A 27,730-nucleotide genomic window follows, 5' to 3' on the forward strand; every position below is an offset into this window, starting at 1 on the left:
TTTTAAAAAAGGATCTTTAGATAGCTTGTCTTGTGAGAGTCATTTCTATTCACACAGACAGAGGAGTCTAAGTATAGCTGGAGCTCATTAAAATAGACTTGTGAGCATAATTATAATGAACAATTAGCTAGAAATTAATCTTAATGATTTGTTGTAGCTGATAGAACAGAGGCATAATGTAATTATGCTTCAACTTTCTACATCATTAAGAATACAACTACCAGTACCTTTCAATTAGGGAAAAGGAAATCCATTTAGCAAGGGTTCTCACAGAGCCAAATCAAAGCACTGCAGAGGCCGAGATCTGAGAGTTCTGGTTCCAAGACAAAATTGCCTGCAATGAGCCAGCAAAAAGCCAGAGGTAGGGATATAGCACAAATGATAGAGCACCAATTCTGTGGGGGGAAAGCTAAGCAAGAGTGTCAGTCTCTGAGTTCAAGCTCCAGTAGTGGCACCAAAAGAAGGAATGGAAGGAAAAAGGAAGGAAAGGGGAAGAGAGAGGAGGGCGGGAGATGGGGAAGGGAAAGGGAAAGGAAGGGAAGGGAGGGAGGGAGGGAGGGAGGGAGGAAGGAAGGAAGGAAGGAAGGAAGGAAGGAAGGAAGGAAGGAAGGAATCTATATAAAGTAATGGATAAAAATGATTATTACAATAAGTATTAGGTCTCTAAACTATAAAGATTTATCTATGTCATTTTCCTCTCTGTTGAGTATTCTTTTCCATTTTTAATATTCATCAACATCAATTGGGACTTTATTTCCCCAACACATTAAACACATACAAAAATTTTAAATACAATAGAAATCTGACGAAATGCTCGTTTGTGGACTGAAAAATATTTTTAAAAAATATATTCATTTAGAGCTGTGAATTATCTTCTCTTGTCCAAAGACGTGGAGCTGTCTGGAGGTATTTTCACTTCTTTTCTTTTCTTTTCTTTTTTCTTTTGCCAGTCCTGGGGTTTGAATTCAGGGCCTGAGTACTGCCCCTGAGATTTCACATGGCTAGCACTCTACCACTTGAGCCACAGCACCATTTCTAGCTTTTTCTGTGCATGTGGTACTGAGGGATCGAACCCAGAGCTTCATGCTTGCTAGACAAGCACTCTACCATTAGGCCAAACTCCCAGCTCCCATTTTGTTTCTTTTTTAAAAACAATTTTATTTCTTTACTTCAGCTAGCCAGGTGTGTGCTTTGGGGTTTTTTTTGTTTGGTTGGTTGGTTGGTTTGAGGAGTTAGGGGTTTTGTTTTGTGAGTTTTTTTTTTTTTTTCCACTAAGACTGTTTAGACATTTCACTGCTGGCGTTGAGACATTGTCAGGGAACACATCCGAACCCCAACATAAAAGACCTGGTACCTATGCTTCCACATTACAAAGCAGGCTATCAGACACACTAGCCCACAGGCGAGATTCAGAACTATCTGGATAATTAGGAAGAGTTTGAAGGTGCCAGTGATGCTGTCACAGCCTGGTACCCCCCTGTATATGAAAGTTCTGCTGAGTGGCTCAGAGGATGGCAGTTTGCACTGGCAGGCGTCCGGCGTGGTCTCACAGGAAAACTGGGAAAGCTGGGAATAAAGATGGGCCTCAAAAGCCACGGCCAGCACACACACCATCAGACCCAGGGCACTCAGCAAGAAGTACAGAAGCTGCAAGAAATCAGAAGACAGATCTTTCTGGTGACAGGAATGGGGAAGGTTTGTTTGCAAAGCTAATTAGAAAACTCTGCTCTTTTTTTTTTTGGTCTCTCAAGAAGTCGGTTTGGGGTTTTGTTGTTGTTTTTTATTTGTTAGTGATGGGGCTTGAACTCAGAGCCTGAGCACTTTCTGGGTTTTGGTTTTTGTTAGCTTTTCTGCTCAATGTTAGCGTTCTACCACTTTGAACCACAGCTCTACTTCTGGTTTTCTGGTGATTTCATGGAGATAAGAGTCTCATGGATTGTGCCTAGGCAGGAAAAATCCATGAGCTCTGCTCATATTCCTTTTTTGTTTTTTCTTCTCTTTTTCCTTTTCTTTTTTTTTTTTTTTTTGCCAGTCCTGGGGCTTGAACTCAGGGCCTAAACACAGTCCTTGAACTTTCTCAAGGCTAGCACTTTATCACGTGAGCCACAGCACCACTTCCTGCTTTTTCTGTGTATGTGGTACCAAGGAATGGAATCAGGGCTTAGGCAAGCACTAAGGTACACTTCTGGCCTCAAAAATTTGTGGGTTTTTTTAAATTTTGTTTTTGTTTTTATTTTGCCAGTCCTGGGGCTTGAACTCAGGGTCTGGGTATTGTCCGTAAGCTTTCTCAAGGTACTTCTTCAGCCACAGCACCAGTTCCAGCTTTTTCTATGTATGTGGTACCTAGGAATCGAACCTAGGGCTTTATGCATTCTATCACCAGGCCCTCTGCTCATATTTCTAATTGCCATATAGATGTTGGGTCTTTTTCAAGAATATGATTAATCATATTCATATGACTGTTGAGATATTTATGTGTAGATGTAGCTATAAAACAAGATAACCAGGGGCCGGGAGTTTGGCCTAGTGGTAGAGTGCTTGCCTAGCATGCACGAAGACCTGGGTTCGATTCCTCGGTACCACATACATAGAAAAAAGCCAGAAATGGTGCTGAGGCTCAAGTGGTAGAGCTCTAGCCTTGAGAAAGTCCAAGGACAGTGCTCAGGCCCTGAGCTCAAGCCCAGGACTGGCAGAAAGAAAACAAAATAAAACAAAACCAAGATAATCATACGTGAATGCTCCATTTCACAATCAAGGGAGACAAGTAATGGTGGCTCACGCCTGTAATCCTAGCTATCTTAGTACACTGAGATCTGAGGATGGTGGTTGGAGCTAATCTTGGGTAGGAAAGTCCATGAGACTCGTATCCACAATCAACCAGCAAAAAGCTAGAAATAGAGCTGGAAGCTCCAGAAGTCAAGCACATCCTTTGGAGTAGTCAGGATTACAGGGCCCACTGGTGTCATCCTTCCTGCTCCCTTGTTTTGTTGGTTTGTTTTATGGCTAGTCCTGGGGTCTTGAACTCAGGGCCTGGGCTTTGTCCCTGAGCCTCTTTGTACTCAAGGCTGGCCCTCTACCATTCGAGCCACAGCACCACTTCCAGCTTTGTTTGTGTACTGAGGAATCAAATCCATGCATACCAGGCTAGCCAGGAGCTTCAGGTGGGTGTCACACTGGTGACTCAGCTTGTTCAAAAAAACACCAGCTCAATGGAAGGAAGAAGAGGGATTAAGATCACTTATCTAGGTCATGTTATAAATATACTCTTGATTCCCTCATGGCATGTGGATTTCCTTCCCAACACCATAGCTTCTTTCCCCTCCGCCCCTTTCTTTCTTTCCCCATGTCTAAGTCATCCAGCAGCCACAAACCTAGCTTTGGCATCCCTGATTTAAAATCAAGCGGAAGTCACTATGAAAATGCGTAAATGGGTCTTGCTAGCACCTGGGCAGACCACCCTGAGCTTATAGAACCTGGCCTCTGGGTGTCGCTGTAATTGGTACCCAGCTGTGGCTTCCATGATTCTGGCTTGGGGGCAGAGGTCCAGTTTCAATTTAATTACTTCAAAGAATGTGCCTGGGAAGAGGGAGGGAGGGAAGGAGGAGGGAGAAAGGGCGGAAATCTGCACATGACACTACATGTTTCTGAGCCCCAGGAATGCTGAACCACAAGGGCAGGCAAAAGCCACAGCCAAATTGGCCCACCAAACCTGGTGACAGAGGCAAAGCAGAAAACAAGGAAGTGTTGGTGACATCCAGGAGGGAGCCTAAGAGAAAGTGTGCAAGGAGAATGTGTGCCTGCTCGGGTCAGATCATGAGAGCTCAGGCTTATAATCCTAGTTGTGCAAGACACTGAGATCTGAGGATTGGTGCTTCAGAGCCAGTGGGCAGAAAAGCTCACATGAAACTTGACCTGAAGGTAACCAGCAAAATGCTGGACTGGAGGACGTGTGGTTCAAATTGTACAGCACCCATTGTGAGTTAAAAGAAAAAAGAAAGCGGAGCCTGTGAGGCCCTGAGTTCAAGCCCTTGTAGCAGTACAGAAAGAAAAGGAAAGGAAAAGGGAAGGGGAGGGGAGGGCCTGAGGTCCTGAGTTCAAGTCCCTGGCAGTCAGTGAATAAATAGACAAACAAATACCTACTTTTTTTTAAGTGCTGAGTTCGAATCTTGGTGCATCCATCTACATTTTGAAATTTTACTTTTCCTGTCTGAAGATTTCCTCTCAAAGAAAACTACTGGACTAAACAGTCATCCATTCATAATTCTAATCTTTGGTGAGCGATGACAGCACAAGTTTTAGGAAATTGGAGCTAAAACGTCTAGAGGCAGAGCCTTCTAAATTTCATACATATTTGCAAAGTAGAAAACATCCCCCAAAAGATTTGCATCCGCATATGTGAAATATCCACACTTTTTTCTCCCTTTGCCCCAGAAAACAGTGAAGGTAAAACCGCCATTTTCATAGTACCATAATTCAAATAAGAAAGGACTGGAGCTCTGACCTGCCATGATCCAGCCAAAAGTGCCTGTCTAACAAGCAGAAGGTCCCGAGTTCAAACCCAAGTACTACCAAAAAAAAAAAAAACAACAAGGAGAAGGGACCATGTGTTCCAGACGCTAATGGCTTAGGTCTGTAATACTAGCTACATAAAAGGCTGCAAGATCTGAAGGTTGCCAGGCTGAACAGGAAAATCAGTAAAACTCTTATTCTCAAAGAACTGCCTAAAAGTCAGAAATGGAGTGGTGGCTCAAGTGGTAGAGCACCAGCCTAGAGCAAAAAAAAAAAAAGACTAAGCAAATCACTCAGGCCTAATCTCACCCCCTACCCCCACCAAAAAAAAAGACAAAAAAAAGAAGAAAATGTCTCATATAACATTTCAAAAAAATTAAAAACCTAAAAAAATATTGCAACAATGCCATCACTCACAAATAACTGTTTTTCTGCATGTTTGATGTACCCAAGTATAATTTTTCTCTCGATGGTTCCACCTACATGGGGAGGGGGGAAAACACATTTAGATTGTTTCATGATTAAAATATTCCAAAACCTCCAAGATATTGGAATTGCACACCAGTACAGAAGGATAGCTTTCCAAAATGCTACCGGCCAAATGTTTTGCTAAATGGATGAACATTCGATATTCCTTTTAAGGGCATAGAAGAAGTCATTTTCCTCACTCTAGGCCAAACCAGTTCATGGAAATTAAGATTTAAGAAAGACGAGCATTGCCCTTGAATCTGGACCAATGCCCTCTTAAAACAGTTTTTTTGGGTCCTTCGTGAAAATGTAATTTCTAGCCCGATAGATATGAAATCCTTTCAACAAAGCACTTTTTCTTAAATTGTGTACTTATTCTATGAAATGATAAAAAAAAAAGCAAGAAAAATAACCACTTACTTTCATAGAAAACTGGATACAGGTCCTTTCATCCACTTGATAAGAGACACAAAGCATGAACAAGCCAAGGTAGGCTACTAAGCAAACCTGCCAAACACACACACATAACACACAAAAAAACAGCACAAGGGTAGAATTAGAGTGAGGAGGGATTTTATTTTGGTGCCAGCGATGTGACCCAAACCCAGGGACTTATACCCTTACTTGGCTTTTTTGTTCAAGACTGGTGCTCTATCATGTGAATCACATATCCACTATAGGTTAATTGGAGGATAAGAGTCTCATGAACCTTTCTACTTGAGCTGGCCTCGAACTGGGATCCTCAAATCTCAGGTCTCCTGAGTAACTGAATTACAGGTGTGAGCCACCAAGGCCTGACGTGACCAGTATATTTCATGACATCCCAGTGTGTCATACGCTGACAACATCTCTGTCATTAAGATATTAGTTCTGCTTTACATATCTTTATATGCTGGATCTTTCCCTCTCTGTCTTGAACAATAAAACCAATTCATTTCAATGTTGCCAGAAGCTGTTAAGTTTGTCTGTTATGTAAGGTTTAGAATATGATGAGTAGAATAATTAAATATAGGACAAAATAAATCTACTTTAAGGCAGTATATTTGATGTCAAATGCTATTTAAAAATGTCTAGTCATCAGAAGAAATTGAATTGGGCAGTGTAAAAGGTTTCACTAAGGAAATAAGGGTTCTTTAAAGGTATAACAGTAATATCAATAGGGCTGGAAAGGGGGCTTAGTGGTAGAGTGCTTGCCTAGCTAGTATGCATGAAGCCCTGGGTTTGATTCCTCAGTGCCATATATTCAGAAAAAGCCAGAAGTGGCACGGTGGCTCAAATGGTAAAGTGCTAGCCTTAAGCAAAGAAACCCAGGGGCAGTGCCCAGGCCCTGAGTTCAAGTATCAAGACTGGCAAAACAAAAGACAACATCAAAAAACAAAAACAAAACCAAAAAAATACAGTCATATCATTAGCATTTTTAATTGTGTTGGTCCTGGGGCTTAAACTCAGAGCCTGGATTCTTTCCCTTACCTTTTCTGCTCAAGGCGGAGCCACACCTTTACTTTCAGCTTTTTCTGGTTCATTGGAGATAGAAGTCTCTCAGATTTTTCTGCCTGGGCTGGCTTTGAACCTCAGTCCTCTGATGTCTGCCTTTTGAGTAGGCAGAATAATGGGTGTGAGCCACCAGCACCCATATTTTAATTCCTTGGTAAATCTTAGTAAAAGGGCATGTTTTTCTTACCTCCAGCTTTGCACGGGATATCAATATACATACTTATATATTTACTTATATATGTGTAAGTAAATATAAATCAGAAAGTAATCTTTACTGACTACTGCCAATTGATTGCTTTATGACCATGGGAAGGAAAGAACAAGATTTCTCATGCCAGACAAAGTGCCTGGCTTCCTGAGCTGGCAGGGCAGAGATCCACCAGAGACACAGTATTCCAGACAGGGGAAAGAATTCATATCAAAAAACAATAGCACCTTCAGAACTTTCTGCCATGATATTCCTGGACTTTTGCAATGAAGAAGGGATGCCCACAGACCAGGAAGTGGCTAATTGTGTGAGGTTTCAGGAATGTACTGTTGGACCAGATACCCAGGCTCAAAGGGCAGAGGTGGCATCAGAGAACACAAAGGAAAGTGCAAACCTGTGCTGTAAAAACAGTAGAACTGGCATTTTGGAGCTTGGTATAGCAAGTGGATAAGGATATTGATAAAAAGAGCCAATGGTTAACTTCTGGAATCCCAGCTACTCAGGAGACTAAGACACGAGGATCCCAGTTAGAAGTCAGCTAGTGCAAAAAAAAAAAAAAAAGTCCAGGAGACGCTTATCTCCAATGAGCCAACAAGAGGCCAGAAATGGAAGCATGGCTCAAGTGGTAGAACACCAGCTTTAGCAAAAAAAAGACAAGTGTGAGAGAGAATGAGGCCCGGAGTTCAAGCCCCAGAACACACACACACACACACACACACACACACACACACACACACACCTCCCCACACACACAGTATATGAATAAATTAATAAATAAATAAACTGTACCAGGCACCAATGGCTCACACCTATAATCCTAGCTTCTCAGGAAGCTAAGATCTGAAGATCATGGTTCAAAGCCAGCCTGGGCAAGAAAGTCCATGAGACTCTTATCTGCAATGAGCTACTCAGAAAAATGTCAGAAGTAGTAAAGTGGCTGGGCGTGGTGGCTCAAGCCTATAATCCTAGCTACTCAGGAGGCTGAGATCTGAGGATTATGGTTCAAAGCCAGCCCGGGCACTAAAGACCAAGAGTCTCTTATCTCTAATTAATCACTAGAAAATGGGAAGTGGGGTTGTGGCTCAAAGGGTAGGGCAGTTGCCTAGAGTTGAAAAGCTCAGAGACAACGACCAGGCCCATGGGTAAGTCAAGTAGCCTTGAGCTGAAGGACTCAGGGACAGCACCCAGGCCCAGAGTTCAAGCCCCATGACCCATCCAAAAAAAAAAAAAAAAAAAGTAGCTTAAGTGGTAGAATATTAGCTTTGAGAAAAGAAATCTCTGCCCAGGCCCAGAGTAGCACAAGAAAAGAAGGAAAGAACGAACGAACGAACGAACGAACAAAGAGAAGGGGAGAGAGAGGGAGGGAGAATATTGAGAGGATGGTTTTAAAAAAAGGATAGTTTAAAAGAAAATTGGAAGACAATCTAGTTTATCCATCTAGTTTTCCATGTCTTTTACAATGTATATAACATAAAGAGAAGTGCTAAGTTCTAAATTCTACATTCTGTAGACAGACTACTATTATTATTCCTGTTGTTTCCTGCCGTGAGAGGAGGGAGGCTGAATTCTCCTTGGTGTTAGGATGCTCTAGGAAGGATAAGGCTGTTTCGAGACACAGACTCTGAGTCTGCCAGCCTTTGCTTTTTGCTTGTGTACCTGCAGCAATGCATTCTGGAGAGAGAAAAAAAGGAAGACTAAAATTCTAAAAATCTTGAGATTTATCGACATATTAAGGGATTTTTCCCCCTTTTCATTATGTCTTCACTGGAGGCTGCACACTAAATATTTTCTGAGAAGTAGAATTATGGGTGTTTCCTACTCTCTATGACATATGTATTTATATTCTGGTCTCATGGCATTCACACCATCTCCAATTTATTTATTCTCTTGGTTGGTGGCAGGATTGCTTGACAGGGCTGCATGGAGAATACAAATTTTCTCTGTCAAATGCTTTTGAGTATCTCCCTCTTCCTTCTAGCCAAACCTTTTATTTGCCGGTGTGAGGTGTGCCTCTGTTTCTGTAAATTAATCAACTCTTAGCTGTATTTAAGAGCTTGATTCAGGCTGAGATCTGAGGATCATAGTTCAAAGCCAATCCAGGCAGGAAAGCATGTGAGACTTTTATTTCCAATTAATCAACAGAAAGCCAGAATTGGAGCTTGTAGCTGGATCGATACAGCAACTGGCTTGAACAGAAAACCAAACGGACAGAGCCAGAGGCCCACTTCGACCCTCCTCCTTCCAAAAAGAGCTTGATTTCAATTATAGAATAATAGGATCAACTTTAATTTATCACGGGACTTTACTTTTTATTTAGCAGGGCTTTTCTTTTATTATCTTTAAGTAGTTGTAGAAAAAGGTTTCATTGCAACATGTCAGTTGATGCATCTTGATCAATGTCTCTCTTCTATCCTTCTCTCCTATCTGTAAAGATATTTTTCTGGGGAGTTTCATTGATTGCATATAATTTCAGGTAAAATATTGCAATTCATTTTGTAACAAATATGGCAGACTGTCAGTTTAATGTAGCCTTAATGGGGAGAATTATGAATGCATAACAGAAAAGTAAGCTGAGCATTTCAAAAGGATCCGTATTAAAATCAAAATGTCACTTTTTTTCTTTTTTTGTGCCAATCGTGGGGCTTGAACTCAGGGCCTTGCAATCTTGCTTGGCTTTTTCTACTTGAACCACAGTTCTACTTCCAGCTTTTTGCTGGTTAATTGGCGATAAGACCAGTTAGGAAATTAAGATTTTAAAATTGAAGAGACTATTTTTTCATGACTGAGCATTTCCCTCCTGCAGCCATGATGCCTTACAGTGAGACTAAGACTGAAAAATTGGTTGTGAGTACCAGGAAGGGTGCAGAGCCACCCTCAGAATTTCTGATTTAACGTGACTGGCATTGGAACTGACCATCTGCATTCTGAGACTGCTCCAGGGAACCCCTGTCTAAGATACAAACACAGTCTTCCTGGCAGTGTTTACCTGTACTCCAGAAGACTGTGGTTCAAAGACAGCCTGGGTCTAAACACTCAACCAAAAAGCTAATTCATGCATGATCCAGAGAGGAAGATAACACACGCCATCAGGTACAGCATGGAATGTTTAACACTTAGGAATGTATTTCTGAAACTTTCCACGGAATATTTTTCAGACTGTATTTGTTCACAGGTAAATGAAATTTCAGAGGAGGAATCTGGGAGTGAGAAAGGCTCCTTTCCTGATTTGTGAGAATCCATATGAATGGCTAACAAGGTAATCTTTGAGATCTTTCCACCCGCAGCCATTACCATCTCCATAAGAGAAGATGAGGGTTTTCCCTTTAGAAATTTATGGTATAGGACTAGAAATGTGAGTTCAAGCCAGGGAAGAAAAGTCAGTGAGACTCTCTATTTCCAAATAAACCAGTAAAAAGCTAGAAATGGAGCTGTGGCTCAAGAAATAGAGTACCCAGCCTTGACTTAAAAAAAAAAAAAAAGAAAGAAAGATAGAAAAGCTCAGGGACAGTGGCCAGGGGACTTGAGTTCAAATCTCAATGCTGGCACAAAACAAGAAGAGAAAGAGGAATCACTTTGTGGTTCACAACACAGAAACACTGTCTTTCAGCCACTGTGTGTCACAGAGTCTCCCAAAGTGCAGCAGTTTGGAGAACATTCTAGAAACCACCCCTCTCCTGAGTGGTTGTAGCCCTCTTGAGTCACAGTGCCAACAGCAAATCTTTACAACCCACACAAGGGTCCCAGCAGGCATCACAACTCTGAGCTTAGAGACTCTGATTTATCATGGAAAACAGAAGACTTGCTTTATCATTGGTTCTGAAGAGGTAAATTCCTTGGTTTAAATTGCACCTGGGATTTTAGTCACAGTTATTTTGTTTCATCTCGTATGACCTAAAGCCTGTGCCAAGGTAAATGACTCTGAAACATTAGCTGAAAAAAAAAATGAATAATATATGCAAATGGAAATGGAAGGCCTCTATCATATCTAGGAAATAATTTCACTCTATTCTCACAAAGAATCATTGTGTACCTATCTTATGCTGCTTTGGGATTGGTAACACCACACTGAAGAGACAAAAAAAAAAAAAAACAACTCTCCTTATTGAGCTTATTGAGGATTTGTAATGTTTTGCTGTTTTTTGTTGTTGTTGTTTTTGCTGTTGTTAGTGGTGGTGGGTGGTGTATGCCAGTACTGAGACTTGAACTCAGGGCCTGGACCTTAGCTTTTTCATCCAGATTAGTGCTCTATCACTTGAGCCATGGGTTCATTTCTGGCATGTTTGCTGAGTTAACTTTTCATCTAACTAAAGATAGTGACTGGAGGGGGATAGGAATCTAGTAGATATAGTAGGTATAAATCTAGTAGGACCTCATAGGTACAAATTCAACACCCATCTCTACCTCTTTCCAGACAATGGATCCAGGATGAGTTATCCTTTAACCTAGCTAAAGTTAAAGGCTGCCAGGTGCAGGTGATTCATATCTGTAATCCTAGCTACGCAGAAGACTCATCCCAGGGTTGTGGTTCAAAACCAGCCCAGGTAGAAAAGTCTGTATTAGGGGAGGAGGGAAAGTCTCCTGCTCTTTTGTAACAGAGGTTCTGATTGGTTGGCAAAGAATGGGAGTAGGTACCTGCTCTGTTGCAACAGAGGTTCTGATTGGTTGGCAGAGAATGGCCATGGTCCCTTGCTCTTTTGTAACAGAGACCCTGATTGGTTGGGAAAGTTAAGGTTGTTTCCATCCCAAGTTAAAGCTGTGCTGTAGATACCTTCTCCTTTTCTATTGGAAGTGGAGGTGTGTGTGTGTGTGTGTGTGTGTGTGTGTGTGTGTGTGTGTGTGTGTGTGTGTGTGTGTGTGTGTGTGTTTAATCAGTGGAGGTGTGTGTGTGTGTGTGTGTGTGTGTGTGTGTGTGTGTGTGTGTGTTTGATCATGATGAGACTCTTCAAATGCCAGAAGTCCTTTCCTCAACTTCCATCAAGGATGCCTTGAAATTTTCCCAGCTGTGTGGTATAGCCTGGGATCTGTTGTCCAAGCCCAGGAAGAGAGAGAAGAGAAATGAGCTTGTTAGGCTAGTTGGCTTGGCAGATGTTCACTTTTTAGGTTGACTGGCCAGGCAGAGGTTCATTCATTCTTCTTTCATGCACTGTGCTCTACTGCTTGAGAGCACTGATCCGCACAGACAAGGAGCCAGACGGAGCTTCCTACTGCAAAGCTAGGAACCTGTGTGCAGCTCCACTTTAACGACTAACTCATAGGTTCCAACGTGTTCTCTTTAAAATACATTATTAAAATAACTCATGGTGGCCAGGTGCTGGTAACCTATTTCTGTAATCCTAGCCATTTGGGAAGGTGAGGATCTGAGGATCAAGAGTCAAAACCAGCCTGGGCAGACAAATCTGCGAGACTCTTATCTCCAATAAACAAAAAGCCACAAGTGGAGGTATGGCTCAAGTGGTAGAGCACGAGACTTGAGGGAGGGGGTGCAGAAAAGGAAAAGTACAGGTGCTGTGCATGCACACACACAAATCCAGTCAAGGTGATTCTTTACACCTTGCTCAAATATGTCCTCTTTCAAGAAAAGGTATCATTTTCATATTGCTTACTTTGGATCTGTTACCAAAAACAGTACAATAAATTTTAAAAAATAGTATCCTATTTTATGGAAAGGTATGACTCACAAAACTTAAGAAACTTTGCAAGTTGATCCCCAGAGGTTTATAATCGTATCAAGAGTATTTTTTTTCTTCTACTGAGTTGTATGAAAACTTAACAATACATTTGAACATACCAGAGAAAAACGTTGCAGCAATTCTTTCTATCAAAATCAGAGCTACAAATCAGAAAATAAGAGAAACTGGCAAGAGCAAACATCCCTGAGAAAAGCTGAGTGCTGTAGCTCATGCCTGTTGTCCTAGCTGTGTAGGAAGTACAATATCTGAACATGGTAACACACACAAGACTTACCAACCACTCAGACAATCTGAATAGTAGGGTCAGTTCACGAAGGCTTGGACACAAACTGAGGCCTTAACACTCAAAAATGACCAACACACACCTGCTGGGAGTTTGGCCTAGTGGTAGAGTACTTGCCTAGCATGCATGAAGACCCAGGTTCGATACCTTGGAACCACATACATAGAAAAAAAGCCCGAAGTGGTGCTGTGGCTCAAGTGGTAGAGCTCTAGCCTTGAGAAAGCCCAAGAATAGTGCTCAGGCCCTCAGTGCAAGTCCTAGGACTGGTCCCCCCCAAAATGACCAACACAAAACAGACTGGTGGAAGGGCTCAAGTGGAAAAACACCTGTCTAGCATGTATGAGATCATGTTCAAATCCCATTATCTCCCAAAATAAGAAAATAATTAACCTATTAGCTAATGTGAAGTGTGAAATTGGGTTTTTTAATACTGCTTTTATTATTTGACTTTAAGGATGTAATTATATAGTCAGAGATTTACTTCAAAATAATCCACTGTATAGTTTATAGGGTGCAGAAGAAATACAGAAACCTAAGATGAAAGAATATTGATTAGTTTACCTGGGGAACAAAAGGCTCGAAATGGAACTGTGGCTCAATTAGCATCAGCCTTTACCAAAAAGCTAAGAGACAGTACCAGCGCACAAACAGAAAAACAAACAAACAAACAAAACTCCTGTAGCTCATCTGCTTCGTGTTGAAAATTTTCAAGCTCTCAAAAGAAGGAATCTTGTTAATGTGCATTTTGTCACTTCAGTGATAAAGAAAAAAAAATCAAGTCAGAGGCTGGATTGCATTCATCAAGTATAATTAATTAGGCTCTCAAATCAGACTCGGCTTTGGAAATGAATGCAGAGACGAGTGTTTGTTAATACCTTTGGGTTCATCAATGTGAATCTGCACATTAAGGAGAAATCTACTCAATGGTGCTGTACATTGAGACCACAGTAAATCCAAATAAATCTAATTATCTGTAGCACAAATGAGAGCCTCGTCTAGTATTTTTTAAAAAATATGATCAGGTGGGTTCATTTCTGAAAGTGTTTTTAAAAATGAGCATCTGACAAATCCAAGAAACTTGTAGCTCTCATTAACCAGCAAAAGGCTGGACGTGCAGGTGTGAAAAGGCTAAAGGAAAGAACTAGGTAGGTCCTGAGTTCAAGCCCCAGTACCAGCCCCAGAATTCTCGCTCCTGAAACCATGACGAGACACAGATGGATTACGTACATGGCTTCCCAGGTTCCAGAGACAGACAAGCTGAGATGGGCATAGGAAATAAAAGCCTGCTTGCCTTTTTTCCTTCCTTCCTTCCTTTTTTCCTTCCTTCCTTCCCTCCTTTCTTTTTCTTTCTTTCTCCCTTTCCTTTTTCCTCCCTTCCTCCCTTTCCTTCTTTTTTTTTTTCTTTTAATTTCTCTTCTCTTTTTTTGTGCTAGTACTGGGGCTTTAAACTCAGGACCTGGGTCTCTCTGCATTGTCACTCAAGGCTAGTCTCTACCACTTGAGCCATAGCCCCACTTCCAGCTTTATTGAAGATAAGAGTTTCCTGGACTTTCCTGCCTAGGCTGGCTTCAAACTGCAATCCTCAGATCTCAGCTTCCTGAGTAGCTGGGGTTACAGGTGTGGGCCACAGGATCATCTCCACATAGGACGTTCCAGAAGCACCAGGGCTTTGTTATTTTCTCCCTGGTTGCAAAGCCTAAATCGTCTCCTTGATCAGAATCTCCTTAACACAGCAGCAATTCTCCCTTTTCTTTTTCTACCCTAGCATTAAGTTCTATTGGAGAGAGAAGCCTTGATAATAAGTTACATTAAAGGCGTGTGTGTGTGTGTGTGTGTGTGTGTGTGTGTGTGTGTGTGTGTAGGTACTGGGGCCTGAATTCAGTCTCCTGTTCTCATTTGGCTTTTTCGCTCAAAGCTAGCACTCTGCCACTTGCGTCACACCTCCATCTCTGGCTTTTTGGTGGTTTATTGGAGACAGGTGTCTACAGACTTTCCTACTTGGGCGGGTTTGGAACTGAGGTCCTCTTATCTCCATTAGTTACAAGCCCAGGCATGGACTACTGGTACCCAGCTTTTAAAGCGATTTTTAAATCTTTACTATGGATGCTGAATCACTTTGCAACCCACATTTCATTCAGATGCCACTAAAAGCGATTCTTCACCTTCTCAACCTCTTCACCAGCACTGAGGCAATCCCAGCCAGGAGACAAGTATTCACTTCTGAAATGCGTGTCTGCCACAACTTGAATGAATGACATTCAGTTTCAAACAAACACTTTGCTTTCTACCGTCCAGTCATACAGGAACACACACTTGTGCCTGTTAAGAAGGGACGATGGCCCTAGCCAGATTTGATCAGAGAATATCAACAATCCCTTTTAGAATTAGCCTAGAACCATGCCTCCCTTTCTGCTGCCACTGAAGATGCTGGTTCAAAGCCAGCAGAAAAGTCCATGAAACTCTTATCTCCAGTGAATCACCAGAAAACCAGAAGTAAAGCTGTGGCTCAAAGAGGTAAAGGATGGTGCCCCAAGTTCTGAGTTTCAGCTCCAGTACCAGCACAGAAAAAAAAATAAAAAAATAAATAAAATGAAGTAAGTCAGGCAAGGCAGAAGAGATCCTCGGGACTCATCTCCAGATAACCAGCAAGAAGTCAGAAGTGGAGATATGGTTTAAGTGGTATAGTATCAGCCTTGAATGGAAAAAGCTCAGGGACAGTGCCAAGGCCCTAAGGTAAAGCCACAAGACTGGTACAGAAGAATGAGTAGAAGAAAGAAGAGGAGGAGGAGGAATGGGAGGAGGAGGAGGAGAAGCAGGAGCAGAGGGAAGAAGAGAAGGAGAAATGGAGGAGGAGGAAGAGGAGGCAAAGGATGAGGATGACAAGAAGGATGAGGAGGAGGAGGAGGAGGAAGAAGAGGAGGAGGAGGAGGAGGAGGAGGAGGAGGAGGAGGAGGAGGAGGAGGTATTAGTAACTTGCCCAGTGAGTATTGAGTAACTTGAGGGCATGCAGCTAGGATTCATAGGGAGTAAGGGATAAAAAGATGGCAACTTCAAGATGGTGGAGATATTTCCATCAGGCCAAGGGAATCAACCTGACATGGACACCAGTATTGAGAGGGGCTCACAGCCTGGCATGGAGAGATCCAGTCATTGGATGTTTCCAGGCTTCTGTTTTCAATGGACTTTCTGTCTCCTCATTGTTCACCTGATGGAGAGATGGACTCAAATCCTGGATGCCATGGGTGTCTGAGCAGCGGGTGTCATGACCCCATATCTGTCTTTTACCATCTTCCTCCTGACATTTTCCTCCCCTGAATCCTTGAAAACATGGCAGGTGAGAAACCCCAGATTTCATAGTTAGGACAAACTCAGTGTCTTAGTGAGTCGGCTAGTACAGGCCTGGCTTCCCTGAGAAAGTGTGGGCCTGGCTTCTCTTGGCTCAGTATAGTTCTTCTGGGAATTCTAAAACAACATAGAGTCCCTATTGGAAAAAAAAATCCCCCCCAAATACTCAATATTACTAATTTATTTATCATCCCTGTCACCCTAGCTACTCAGGAAGCTGAGATCTGAGGATCACAGTTCAAAGCCAGCCCAGGCTGAGAGACTCTTATAATTGAATTAACCAGCAAAATCTAGAAGTGAAGCTATGGCTCAAGTGGTAGAGGACTGGCCATGAGCAGAAAAGCTAAGAGCGAGTCCAAGGCCCTGAGTTCAAATCCCAGTACTGGCACAAGAAAAAAAAACAAACACTGAATGAAAGAGTTCCATTCCTTTTTTATTTCCTTTCATTTTTTTTCTAATCTTCAAGGATATTTTTCCCCTCGATAAATTGACAGTCACTGAAGTAATGAAAATCCCCAGGAAATATCTTAGTGAAAAGCTATTTTTAAAATCACTTGATTTAGAAAACTCCAATCACGGTAATTTCATGGGAATTCTTAGTACACAAATTAAAAGTTTTAAATTACTCTGCAAAAAATTGTAAATTCAAATAATCTTAATTAGAAAAATACCTGCACAGATGCATATTGATCAGGTGCCTTTAATGTCTACCCCGGTAGTGATCGTGTGTGTGTGTGTGTGTGTGTGTGTGTGTGTGTGTGTGTGTGTCCATCCTTGAACTTGAACGCTTGAAGGTAGGGAGAGAAAGAAAGAGGAGGGAAAAAAGAAAGACAAGAAGGAAGGAAAAAGGGAGGGAAGGAGGGAGGGAGGGAGGGAAGATGGAGGGAAGGACAGGCAGGCAGAGAGAAAGGAGAGAAAGTGAAAGAGAGACAGGAATGGAGGAAGGAGAGAGGGAGGGAAAGAAAGAGAAAGACGGAAGGAAGGAAGGAAGGAAGGAAGGAAGGAAGGAAGGAAGGAAGGAAGGAAGGAAGGAAGTTTCCCATGTCCTGGGCTAGTCTGGCTGGGCTTTCCTCACTTTAGACATGAGGGAGACCCAGGATGACATCCAGAGCCCCTCTGGGGAGGGTCACACAATGGGTGCTCGGTCACCAGCCCCTGTTTTACACGGAAGAACCCCACTGCAGGAATGTACATTCTGCATCTCCACACCCACGACAGCTGAGCGTGCTTGGAACAGTACATCCATTCCTTGCCTAGGCCCAGAGATATTTCTACACCGGTCAACGCCCTGGTGTCACCCCACTTTCCCACTACCGGTGAATGATGGCTGTGCTTCCACTGTGTCCTCCTCTCTCACCTCTCCACCTTATTTCGTGGAGGCAGCCAATGGAATTTCCATTTAACAACAAAAAGTCACTCCCCATCAAGTCCAACTTCCAAATACAGACTTGTGTTTCTTCTGCTCTGCTGTGTGGGAAGACGAACTCACCCCATTATTTAGGGAGGAGAAGCCAGGTGAGTGGGAACCAGGAAAAGAAACAAGCCCCAGTGACTCCACAGCTGTGACTGAAGTGCTCCAATCTGAGCACCCCATCTTTGAGACCTGATACCCCCACTTCTCTCCCCCCCGACCCCCATCCAAGTTCTAGGACAAGACCAATCAGGCGCCTTTGGAGACATTTTGTGGTGAGCAACAGGCAAGAAAAGAACAGGAATGGTGTACCCTGCCCAACCTCTCACCCTGGGGGAAACTGAGTCACCAGGAAGACGCATGCAGTTGGATTAGTCTCTCATTCCAGCCGTGCACCCTTGGCCTGCTTGTTGGATTCATGCAGTTCAGGCACACAATAAAGAAAGAAAGAAAGAAATACAAAAGTGGGGAGCTTACGAGAATGCCTGCCCAGAATGGGGTGTCTCTGAGTAGCAGGGACGAGCTGATCCTGGCCATGACAAAGCCCAGGACAGCCACAGCCAGGCCCAGGCCCAGCTGCAGCAGGGCAAGCAGCAGCGGGAAGCGGCAGCCACAGCACCTTGGGGCCGGCGCTTCTGTAGCCTCCCCAGGCCTTCCAGCACCACTGCGGGGTCTCTGGTCCCGGGCCATGGCTGGAAGCTGGGTGATCAGGGGGCAATCAGGGGCGATCGGAGCCTGGTGATGGTGGTGGGGACCGAGCTGAGACTCTGAACAAATATGGGAAAAGCTTGCAGCAGGCCAGGCCAGGCTGGGGCACGGCTCAGGGGGGATTCAAGGGGGGTCGCCAACTACCAACACTGGGCGCTGCTCCCTCCAGAAGGCCTCCTAGCACCAGAGCTGTTTAGAGTTGCCAATGTGTGTGTGTGTGTGTGTGTATTGTGCATGTGTGTGCATTCATGTGCATGCACGTGCATGCCACGTGCGAGTCTTTATCCCTGCATGTGTCTGTGTGCACAGTGCATTCATGCATGAGTCTGTGAGTGCACGTGCGTTATGCATGTGTATTGTACTTGCCTGAGTGTGCCTGTGCGTGTGAATCGGCATGTGTAAGCACTGTGCATGGCGTGTGTGCATGCATTGGGCTATATGCGTTCATGCATTGTGCGTGCATGTGCAGGCGTTGTACGTGTGTACATGTTGGGGGGGTGCTTGCGTCCCTGTGTCTCTGTGCTTGCATGTGCACGTGTGTCACACATAAAATGCCACTTCGGGTGCATTGTGTTATATGTGTGTGCATTTGTGTATGTGTGTGCGTGCGTGTAAATATGCATGTGTATTGTCTGTGCACACTTGGGGGTGTGCTTGTGTTGACATGCATTCCTGTGTGTGCACATGTGCACTGTGTGAATGCATGGAATGTATGTGCATATCTGTGTGCCTGTGTCTGTGGGACTGTGGGTTTTCTTCCATCAGAAGTCCAGGATTCCCGTTTTGGCTGTTGTTTTCTGGGAGCAGAAATCCAAGGTGATGAATGTCCCCTCCCTAGCATGTAACTAACAGACAACTGATTCTGAACAGGCTTGGCTCTGCCACTCTATTAGCTTTATTTTCCAACTCTTCTTTCTGACTTGTGGGATTCAGCTGACAGTTCTTTACTGGCTTTGGCTTTGGACAGAGATGTAGGCTCTGCAGGTGCCCCTTACATGTTTTTGTTGGTTAGTTTGTTTTTAAATCAGATCAGGGGTTTGAACTCATGGTCTGCCTGAGTGCTGTTGCTCAGCTTTTTCATTTAAGGCTAATGCTCTACCATTTGAGTCACAGCTCCATTTTCAGCTTTTTGCTGCTTCCTTGGAGGAAAGAGTCTCACAGGCTTTCCTGCTCCAGCTGGCACCAAACCATAGAGTTACAGGTTTGAACCACAGCACCCAGCTATGAAAATGTCCCTTTGTGAGAACAAAATAATTAGGATGAAAGTACGATGTGCCTGTTGTTAAGAATATGAAACCAAGTAACAATATGAAACCAGGGAGTTTGACTGGGAGTTTGGCCTAGTGGTAGAGTGCTTGCCTAGCATGCACGAAGACCCGGGTTCGATTCCTCGGTACCATATACATAGAAAAAAGCCAGAAGTGGTGCTGAGGCTTAAGTGGTAGAGCTCTAGCCTTGAGAAAGTTCAAGGACACTGCTCAGGCCCTGAGTCCAAGCCCAGAACTGGCAAAAAAAAGAATAAGAAACCAAATATTTTATTTATATGAAATATAAAGAAGAATATAAACCAAATGCTGGTGGCTCACTCCCAGAATCCTAGCTACTCAGAAGGCCGAGATCTGGAGGATTAGAGCGAAATTCTTATTTCCAATCAACTAGCAAAAAGCCGGAAATGGCGGTGTGGTTCAAGTGGTAGAGCACCAACCTTGAGGTAAAAAGCCAAGAGGGAGCCTGAAACCCTGAGTTCAAGCCCCAGTCCTTATACACACAGGCACACATGGATATTATGAGAATGCTCTCTCTTTACTATTTACTAGTCCTTTATATGGGCAAAAATCACTGTCAGTCACAAAGTTTCACAGAACCTAGCTGGGGCTTTTCTTTCCTTTTTTTTATTATTCACAAAGTATGATGTCCCTGTGTTAACACTCAGCAATAACTTCTTCAGATATTTATCTTACCAGGGAAAAGGCAAAGGCAATGCACATGAAGTTTTCTGATTCTCTTGGCTGCTTTTATAACTCAGAACTGATGGATTGTAAATTCGAACCTGGGCTTGAGTCATGAATAAAAAGTTCAATACCATTTTTGATCCTCTAGGGAACAGAATCAAATCACAGGGAATCTTTTCTTCCTTTGCCTTCTTCTGAAGTATTTATGTGACACCAGTTCCAAACAGAGTAGCAAATAAGTCTTCAGAAGTAGTGTCATTAGCAAAAGGTCCTTAGGAAATTCAACTAGAAATAACCATTACACTAACATATTTCAAGGATTCAGAATCTTAGATTGGCCAAAAAAAAAACAAAACAAAAAACAAACAACAAAAAAAACACAAAAACATGGTTCCCTGTAATCCTAGCTGCTCTGGAGGCTGAGATCTGAAGATCATGGTTCAAATCCAACTTGGGCAGAAAAGTCTGTGAGATGCATATCTACTCACAAAAAGCTAGAAGTGGTGCTGCAGCTCAAGTGGTACTGTTAGAGCTAAAGAGCTGAGGGACAGAGCCCAGGCTCTGAGTTCAAGCCCCGGGCAAGAGAGGAAGGAAGGAAGGAAGGAAGGAAGGAAGGAAGGAAGGAAGGAAGGAAGGAAGGAAGGAAGGAAGGGAGGGAGGGAGGGAGGGAGGGAGGGAGGGAGGGAGGGAGGGAGGGAGGAAGGAAGGAAGGAAGGAAGGAAGGAAGGAAGGAAGGAAGGAAGGAAGGAGAGAGGGAGGCTGCATTCGTCCATCCTTTTTCCCATTTACTTGAGCTATAGCTACTCTTTGGGCTTTTTGCTGGTTAATTGGCGATAAGAGCTAGAAGACTCTTTTGTATCTACAGGAATAAAAGAAAACTCGATTAAGTGAAAAGCAAGGAATGATTTCATCTCTAAAAAAAAAAAAAAAAAGAAAGAAACCAAAAGACAGGAATATGACATCACAAGATATTTTTGGTCAAATTAGGTGGGAAAAACATAAAGTGATTCTAAGGCAGGATAAATATTTTATAAGGTGTCTGTTTACAATGGCTTTAGCAATTTGGTCTATGGTAAAATGCATAGTGCTATTTGCTAATCTGCTCCACTTTTAACTGAGCTGTATTTATACCAATAAAAATATCACATGCAACTAGTTCCTTATACTTAGAACATTCTTTAGCCTACATCTCAAAATTATCTGAAGCTGGGGGATGGTCGCTCATCTTTATCATCCTAGCTAGTCACGAAGCTGAGATCTGAGGCTCAAAGTTCAAAGCCAGCCTGGGCAGGAAAGTCTGTGAGACCCTTATCTCACAAGCCAAAAGCTGGCAGTGGAGTTGTGGCTCAAGTAGCAGAGCACCAGTCTTGAGGGAGAATGCCCAGCCAGTACTCAAGGCCCTGAGTTCAAATCCCACTGCCAGCCCCCATGCACCCTCACCCCACACACATACACAGGTGACAAAGGCATCTTATTCTTACTGTATATTGCCCCGTGACTCTGTAGGATGTGCCTGCAGACAGACAGACAGACAGACAGACAGAGGATCTTGGAAAGGTAAAATGTGACACGCTGGTAGCATAAAATCATACACAAAACAGAGCAAGATGCAAGGGTCAAAGTTCTTCTCCAGGGCAGACAGGCCCGGACATGGCAGCTGTACTTGATGAATCAGAGACTCTACATGGCAGTTGGCTTTTCACACAGTGTGCTTGTGGTTATTTATCTCTGAGACGATGCCATGCACATAAATCATTGTCTCAGACTTCCTCACCTCTTTACCCAATCTTTGTTTCTTTCCCTATTTGCACACCTTCAAGATACTTCTTTCTCATCTTACTCTGTGTGTGAGATTTGAACTCAGGGCCTGGATGTTGTCCCTTAGCTCCCCCAGCCCCAATCCTGGGGAGTGAACTCAAGGCCTGGACACTGTCCTTGGGTTTTCTCAAGGCTAGCGCTCTACCACTTGAACCACAGCACCACTGCTGGCTTTTCTGTGTATGTGGTACTGAAGAATCGAACCCGAGTCTTTGTGCATGCTAGGCAAGCACTCTACCATGAGGCCAAACTCTTGCCACCCCCTTTCTTTTTTCCTTTTTCTTTGTTTTTGGATCCATTGCAGGGCCTGGACACTGTCCATGTGTTTTTCTGCTCAAGACTGTGGCTTTATCATTTTAAACCACCATGCCATTTCTGGTTTTCTGGTGATTAATTGGAGGTAAGAACCTCACAGACTTTTCTCCCTGGACTGGCTTTGATCCTCCAGGCCTCAACCTCCTGGGTAGCCAGGATTACAGGTGTGAGCCACCAGTCTCCAGTAGCTTTAGCTTTTTATTTAGGTCATGAGACTTGAACTCAGGGCCTGGAGGCTGTCTCTGAGCATTTTTGCATAAGGCTATCTAGCTCTCTGTCACCTTGAGCCACAGCATTACTTGCCATTGTTGAATAATTACTTAGAGATAAGAGTCTCCCAGGGGGGCCGGGAGTTTGGCCTAGTGGTTAAAGTGCTTGCCTAGCATGCATGAAGACCCGGGTTCGATTCCTCGGTACCACATACATAGAAAAAAGCCGGAAGTGGTGCTGAGGCTCAAATGGTAGAGCTCTAGCCTTGAGAAAGTCCAAGGACAGTGCTCAGGCCCTGAGCTCAAGCCCAGGACTGGCAAAAAAAAAAAAAAAGAGTCTCTCAGGGACATTTCTGCCCAGGCTGGCTTTGAACCACAATCCTCAGATCTCAGCCTCTTGAGTAGCTAAGACTATAACTGTGAGCCACTGGCATTTGGATCCTTTAGCTTTTTTACTCATGGCTGGTTCTTACCACTTGAGTCACAACTCCACTTCTGGCTTTTTTTTGTTTTTTTTTTTGCTGGCTCATTGGAGATAAAAGTCTCACAGACTTTTCTCCCTGGGTTGGTTCTGAACTGTGATCTTCAGATCTCACCTTCCTGAGTAGCAAATATGCACTTGATTTAGGGATCAATTCTCCCTAGATCAGATTCGCAGAGATTAGTTGTCTTTTCTTTCTGTGCTGCTAAGATAATTTTGTTTTGTCAGAAAGTTTGGTGAGAATGGTCAGATGTTCTACACTAAGATCAAAGAAATGATGGAAGAAATCTTGCAAAGCTTCACAGGTTAAGTTCATGTTCTTGCCCCGAGCTGTGTGACAGAATCACCCAGGAAGCTTTTTAAATACATATGACAAAGACTTTTCTCTCAGGATTCTAAATCTGGAAAGGGCTGGCACATGGCAGCAGCACAATTCAAGGGTTCTGAAGACGACTTTGATGTCTAGTGAAGACTCAAGCCATTGTCTTCAACTTTAAGAAGGAAGGAAAAAAGTGGTGGGGGAGAAAAAGAGGAGACCAGAAGTGTGACCTAGTGGTAGAGTGATTGCCTAGCATCCACAAAGACCCAGGTTCCATTCCTTGGTACCACATACATAGAAAAAGCTGGAAGTGGTATTGTGGCTCAAGTGGTAGAGCTCTAGCCTTGAAAGCCCAAGGAGAGCCCAAGGCTCTAATTTTAGAGCCTCACATTGGGAACTCACACCTGCAATCCCAGCTATTCAAAGACTGAGATCTGAGCATCTGGTTCGATGTCAGCCTGAACAGTAAAGTCCTTGAGATGCTTATATCTAATAAAGTACCACAAAAGCTGAAAGTGGAGCTATGCGCTCTAAAGTAGTTTAGAGTCCAGTTTAGAGTCTCATGCCTGAATCCCAGCTATTCAGGAGGCTGAGATCTAAGGATCATGGTTCAAAGCCAGCCCAGGCAAGACAGTCTGGGAAACTCTCATCTCCAGTTAACCACCAAAAAGCCAGAAGTGGAGGTGTAAATTAAGTACTAGGGTGCCCACTTTGAATAAAAAATGTTTAGGGACAGATCCAAGCCCTGAGCTGAAGACCCAGCACGCACACACACACACACACACACACACACATAGAATTTTTTTTTACTATAGATTATTTTAGAAAATAATGTGGCAAGCCTCAAGATTCATTCCAATTTTTTTTTTGTCAGTCCTGGGGCTTGAACTCAGGGCCTACGTGCTACTGTTGAGCTCTTTCTCCCAAGAGAGGTGCTCTACCACTTTGATCCATAATTCTACTTTCAGTTTTTGAGATAAGAGTCTCACAGGAACTTCTCTGCCTTGGCTGGCTTCGAACCACAATCCTCAGATCTCAGCCACCTTGAATAGCTGGGATTATTATAAGTGTAAACCACCAGCAGCTGGCTCAAGACGTATTCTACCCATAAATTGACAGGGAGAATTGTGACCTCCTTGTACAACTACTTAAAGATAATTAAACACGTATAAGCATGTTAAAGATAATGAGGGGCTGGGAGTTTGGCCTAGTGGTAGAGTGCTTGCCTAGCCAGCATGAAGACCCAGGTTCAATTCCTTGGTACCATATACATAGAAAAAGCCAGAAATGGTGCTGTGGTTCAAGTGGCAGAGCTAGCCTTGAGAAAGCCCAAGGACAGTGCACTCAAGGCACTGAGTTAAAGCCCCAGGACTGGCAAAAATATAATAATAATAATAAATAATAATAATAATAGGAAGAAGAAGAAGAAGAAGAAGAAGGAGGAGGAGGAGGAGGGGAAGAGGAAGAGGAGGAGGAGGGGAAGAGGAAGAAGAAGAGGAGGAGGGGAAGGGGAGGAGGACTATGTGATATACAATGTTTAAAAGATATTCTCAGGAAAGCAATGCACAAAAATACTTAGCTCGACAGTAGCACTGTGCAAGTCGAATGCCTTCCAAAACTTCACAAAACTTTGCTTGTTCTTGCCGCGGGTACTGAGGCTTGAACTCAGGACCTGGAAACTATCCATTAACTCTAATGCTCAAAGTTGGTACTGTATCTCTTGAACCTCATCCTGATTTTTGGCCTTTGGCTAGTTAATTGGAGTTAAGAGTCTCATGGACTTTCCTGGCCAGGCAGGCTTTGAACTGTGTGAACCTCATATCTCATCTTACCTGAATAGCCGGGATTACAGGTGTGAGCTACAGGTGTCTGGCTTTCCATGAAGTTCACTAAGTCAATATGATAAAGATCTTTCTCTACATCAGGAAGGGAATCTTGAAGCTGGCAAACCACTGGCGTCAATCCACTTGAAAAGGGACAGTCCATGTGTGAATGCCTAGAATCCGGGCTTTAATTTTTGTTTACAAGTTTCCTGATTTGTTTTTTGTTTTGTCCTCTGCTTACTCGTGACTTTGATGAGAAACCCCCACATAGCCAGTTTTGTTTATGGCTGGACAAACTCCCTGGATAAATTTATCTATGCCACAAACCTAGTGACACTTGAATTGCGCCCCCCCCCCAAAAAAAGAAAAAAAAACAGAAAAATAAAAGACAACCAAAGTTTAGTCTAAATTTAGTCACATTGTTTTTGCAATCATAGGCTTCTAGATAACATGGCCTAGAAAACCACCTTCTGTAAGCTGACCTGGAGCTCCTAGAGAAATTGTGGTTTTCAGACACAGTCTAATAAACCCCCATTTGAAAATTACCACTCAGAAAACAATGATGATATTTTATGCCCTCAATAATAAGATATGGAGAGGGAGCCTATTAAGAGTCAATTTCTTATCGTCTATCAAGATTGGTCCTAAATAATAATATAGCTTTTATACTCTTATTCCTTTGCTGTTCAGCAAGCCTCCAAAACAAAGATAACACAGAATTCTAACAAACACAGCCATGGATCAAATACAAACTTTCCCCAATTGATATGGGGTAAGTTGGCTCAAAGCTGTTACTTTGGCTGAAAGAGAAAAAAAAGTAAATTCTACACTTAATTTAAGAAACTGAATAAGATCTTTACAGAGCTCATGATATTTTTCATTCAAGTAACTTAAGTGAGGATGGAAATTGAATCTTCTGGAAATACCCAGCATGAACCTGGCTTGAGTTGCTACCAAGTTTGAGACGTGAAGATTTTGCTTGTTTGTCATTGTTTTTGTGTGGGGCTTTGTTTTTGGTGTGGGGTATTTTTGTGGGTTGGGTTTTTTGTTTGTTTGTTTTTGTTCTTGGTGCTTGGACTGAGGCTTGAAATGGAGGCCTCATGTTCTCATGTGGCTTTTTCCTCATGGATGATTCTCTACCATTACAGCCACAGCTTCATTTCTGGCTTTTTGTGTGTGTGTATTTTTTGTTTATGGTGGTTCATTGGAGATAGGAGTTGCATAGATTTTTTGTGCCTGGACTAGCTTTGAACTAGGTTCCTCGGATTTTAGCCTCAAGAGTAGCTCAGGTGGTAGAGTGCCAGCCTTGAACATAAAAGGCAAGTGAGATCACAGGGTTCTGAGTTCAAGGCCCCAGGACTGGCACAAAAATAAAACGAAAGATTCTCTGTATAAGATGTGCGTGTGTGTGTGTGTGTGTGTGTGTGTGTGTGTGTGTGCGTGTGCATATTTATGCTCCTTGCCGAATATTTTGAGGTGACAGGACAGAATATTTTTAGGTGACAGGGCAAAATATTTTGAGGTGACACCTTTCCTTTACACAAAATTATGCACATACTGTTGAAGGCCAGTGGTTCACATCTGCCATCCCAAGAGGCTGAGATCTGAAGATGACAGTTCAAAACCAGCTTGGACAGGAAGTCCATACCCATGAGACTTATCTCCAATGACCCACCAGAAAACCATGAGTGACAAAAAAAAAAAAAAGATTCTGCAAGCACACGAGGTCTAGAGGTGTCAGGACACTATATTACTTGTGTGTCAAACAATTTCACTGACAGGTTGTGCCAAACCTGGAAAAAATATTCAGGAGGTTGGGGGAGGGAAATGGGGACCAAAACATGAGAAAGGGTATCAATGTATGTGAAGTAATGGACCCTCTATCTGGTAAATATAATGTAACCCTTCTTTTAATTACAATAAAAAATATGGAAAAAATATTCAGAACCTGAACATGAGATCTTTGGCTCATGATTCATATTTAAACTTTCAAGGGCCTACTGCGTAATTTCCTTCCTTTAAAACCCTTTGTTTTTCCCTTCTTTCTTTCCTCTCTCCCTTTCTTCCGTCCTTTCTTTTCTTCTCTCTTCCTTTCCCCCTCTCTTTTTCTTGCTCTCTTTCTCTTCTTGTTTTTTCTTTTTTCCTCCCTTTCCATTTTCCCGTTTTTTTCTTTTTTTCCTTCCTTCCTTCTTCCCTTTCTCAATACTTTCTTTCTCTCATTTTATCTTCTTTCCCTCATTCTTCCCTCCTTGCTTCCTTCCTGCCTTTCCTCTTTCTTTCCTTCCTTCCTTCTTATCCCCAGGAGGTGGAAGTAGAGAAGCCATGCTGGCATGGGCAGTGCATATAGTAAAATGGGCATGCCACTGAGAAGATTAGCATGGCCCCTGTGCAAGGATGACGTGCAAGTTCCCGAGGCATTCCATCAAAGAAAAAGATAAAAACATGTTTGACAAAAGGAAGTGCAGAAATATAGGACATATACATGCATCCGCTTTCCCAGGCCCAGGCTATCCTGCTGGCACTCTGGTTCTGGCTCTGGTTCTAGCCCTGGTTCTGGTTCTGGTTCTGGCTCTGGCTCTGGTTCTGGTTCTAGCTCTGGTTCTGGCTTTAGCCCTGGTTCTGGCTCTGGTTCTGGCTCTGGTCCTGGTTCTGGCTCAAGCCCTAGTTCTGGTTCTGGCTCTGGCTCTAGTTTCAGTT

General features: G+C 43.1%; 1 protein-coding gene and 1 non-coding gene across 2 annotated transcripts; one reads left to right on the forward strand and one right to left on the reverse strand.

Annotated features, from left to right (window-relative positions):
* Positions 1 to 562: 562 nt before the first annotated feature.
* Positions 563 to 18,151, reverse strand: Sspn (sarcospan). The gene is made up of 3 exons (XM_090325231.1): positions 17,886 to 18,151; positions 5,398 to 5,484; positions 563 to 1,647 (listed from the first exon to the last, which is right to left on the reverse strand). The coding sequence occupies exons 1-3, from the start codon at positions 18,096 to 18,098 to the stop codon at positions 1,291 to 1,293; spliced, it is 657 nt and encodes a 218-aa protein (XP_090181357.1). The 5' UTR covers positions 18,099 to 18,151; the 3' UTR covers positions 563 to 1,290.
* A 9,210-nt stretch (positions 18,152 to 27,361) lies between these two features.
* Positions 27,362 to 27,462, forward strand: LOC150042139 (U6 spliceosomal RNA). The gene has a single exon (XR_016533688.1). It is a non-coding gene; the product is annotated as a U6 spliceosomal RNA (small nuclear RNA).
* The last annotated feature ends 268 nt before the right edge of the window (positions 27,463 to 27,730 follow it).

Source organism: Megascapheus bottae, chromosome 37 (assembly GCF_031878675.1).
Source record: "Megascapheus bottae isolate mThoBot1 chromosome 37, mThoBot2.hap1, whole genome shotgun sequence".
In the NCBI taxonomy this organism is placed as follows: Eukaryota; Metazoa; Chordata; class Mammalia; order Rodentia; family Geomyidae; genus Megascapheus; species Megascapheus bottae.